Source organism: Salmo trutta, chromosome 7 (genome assembly GCF_901001165.1).
Source record: "Salmo trutta chromosome 7, fSalTru1.1, whole genome shotgun sequence".
Lineage (NCBI taxonomy): Eukaryota > Metazoa > Chordata > Actinopteri > Salmoniformes > Salmonidae > Salmo > Salmo trutta.
In genome coordinates this window covers 28,083,685-28,086,173 of record NC_042963.1, presented here as the reverse complement: position 1 = coordinate 28,086,173, position 2,489 = coordinate 28,083,685, and the positions used below count along the sequence as shown (strand labels likewise).

The following is a 2,489-nucleotide window of genomic DNA, read 5'->3' as shown; positions in this document are numbered from 1 at the left end:
AGAGAGAGACTGTCTGTGTGTGTGTGGGAGAGAGAGAGAGACTGTCTGTGTGTGGGAGAGGGAGAGAGAGAGAGAGAGAGACTGTGTGAGAGAGAGAGAGAGAGAGAGAGAGAGAGAGAGAGAGAGACACAGAGAGACACTGTCTGTCTGTGTGTGGGAGAGAGAGAGAGAGAGACACTGTCTGTGTGTGTGTGTGGGAGAGAGAGAGAGAGAGAGACTGTCTGTGTGTGGGAGAGGGGGAGAGAGAGAGAGAGAGAGACTGTCTGTCTGTGTGTGGGAGAGAGAGAGACTGTCTGTCTGTGTCTGGGAGAGAGAGAGAGAGAGAGAGAGAGAGAGAGAGAGAGACTGTCTGTGTGTGGGAGAGGGAGGGAGAGAGAGAGAGAGAGAGACTGTCTGTCTGTGTGTGGGAGAGAGAGAGAGAGAGACTGTCTGTGTGTGGGAGAGAGAGACTTTCTGTGTGTGGGAGAGAGAGACTGTCTGTGTCTGGGAGAGAGAGAGAAAGAGAGAGACTGTGTCTGGGAGAGAGAGAGAGAGAATGTCTGAGGGAGAGAGACTGTCTGGGAGAGAGAGAGAATGTATGTGAGGGAGAGAGAGAGAGTGTCTGAGGGAGAGAGAGAGAGAGTCTGAGGGAGAGAGAGAGAGTGTCTGTGAGGGAGAGACTGTGTCTGGGAGGGAGAGAGAGACTGTGTCTGGGAGAGAGAGAGAATGTCTGTGAGGGGGAGAGAGAGACTGTCTGTGAGGGAGAGAGACTGTCTGTGAGGGAGAGAGAGACTGTCTGTGAGGGAGAGAGAGACTGTCTGTGAGGGAGAGAGAGACTGTCTGTGAGGGAGAGAGAGAATGTCTGTGAGGGAGAGAGAAGTGATAGCTTTGGTGATAAAGGAGTTGGAAAGTGTCTGTCTACGGTCTATAGCACACAAGCATTTGTGTGTAACACCTCATGGCCCCTGTCTTGTCAGCTAAGTGAGTAGAGACCAAGGGCTTAGGGGACAAGGGGTTGGTGGCGAGTTGCCATTTCAGATTGACCCTAGGTGTGTCTGTCTCTAACACTCTCCCTCTGTGTGTCTCCAGGTGCAGCAGCAGACATTCGAGTTCCCTGACATCTTCACCGAGAAGGATGTGAAGTCAGCCGAGGGCTCGGTGGAGGAGATGCAGGAGAAGTTCATGGAGGATGAGAAACAGAGGCAGAAACCGGACCTTCGCAGGGGAGGGCTCACAGAGTGGTTCGGCCTGTAGAGCGAGAGTGTGTGTGTTCGGAGATATGCAGTGCTAGTGTGTGGGTTTGTTTGTGAGAGACTGTTAATATTGTGTGTCATCATGTACAGATTTTTATCCGCAACAAGTCAGTTTGGTGGAAACACCACTGGTGGGAAAATTAGCATATTTTGTTAATGCAGATTGTAGAATATTCGTATGAAAATCTGTCGCCAATTGGATAGAAACCTAGCTACTGTCATTGTAAGAATGCAATGTGACCAATAGCTGTTCAGACATTATATTAATTGGTGAATAACAATGGAAAATACTTAAAATACAGTTTTTCAACATTTGAGACATTCTCTATTGTCAGGTAACACCACTTTTTCCAGTGTTGGCCGACCCTCCTTCTGGAGACCTAATGGGAATCCAGGATTTTGCTCTGAACCTACTGTAACACACCCGATTCAACAAGCCAATGTTTTGATGAGAGTAGCTGAATACTGCTGATGAACTGTCAAATCAGTTGTGTTAGAGCAGAGCTAGAACAAAACCCTGCACCCCCAGTAGTTTTCAAACAGGAGGGTTGGCCACCTCTCCCTGAAGGACAAGGCTACTGTGTGGAAATGTGTTTTCAGTTCACCTCAATCTGTCTGTGTGAGTGTTTTACTGTATGATTCAGTTCACCTAAATATGTCTGTGTGAGTGTTTTAACTGTATGATTCAGTTCACCTCAATATGTCTGTGTGAGTGTTTTACTGTATGATTCAGTTCACCTCAATCTGTCTGTGTGAGTGTTTTACTGTATGATTCAGTTCACCTCAATATGTCTGTGTGAGTGTTTTACTGTATGATTCAGTTCACCTCAATCTGTCTGTGTGAGTGTTTTACTGTGAACTACTGTACAAGGAAAAGCTAATAAAAAGTAACTTGTCAAGCCTCTGCTTACTGTTACATTTACTCTCTTTAGTCTACCACTGCTGTGTTTTTCCTTGGACTGGGCACTTCCAATACCACGCTCCACACACACACAGTCCCATACAGCACGGTGGTGCCAAAGTGGTCCAGTTATTGTGATAAAGTAATGAGCTGTGCTACGAGCTGGCAACAGACCAGAAGGATGAAAGCCGACTTACGGTAATAGGGCCTTAATAGGGTCCTTAAGGGAGGGTCAGGGTTGTGTCCCAAATGGCACCCTATTTTCCATGTAGTGCACCCATAAGGCTCTGGTCAAGATGAGTGCACTATATAAGGAGGTGGATGCCATTTGGGACAGAGCCAGGGTATACTCTCCC

General features: G+C 47.5%; 1 protein-coding gene across 1 annotated transcript in view; it reads left to right on the top strand.

Moving 5' to 3' along the window:
- Positions 1–2,148, top strand: part of mrpl23 (mitochondrial ribosomal protein L23) — a 119,631-nt gene extending 117,483 nt beyond the window's left edge. The window contains exon 5 of the mRNA XM_029758492.1: positions 1,069–2,148. Within this exon, the coding sequence (XP_029614352.1) occupies positions 1,069–1,233 (165 nt within the window). The 3' untranslated portion in view covers positions 1,234–2,148. The remainder of the gene's footprint in view (positions 1–1,068) is intronic.
- Positions 2,149–2,489: the final 341 nt, after the last annotated feature.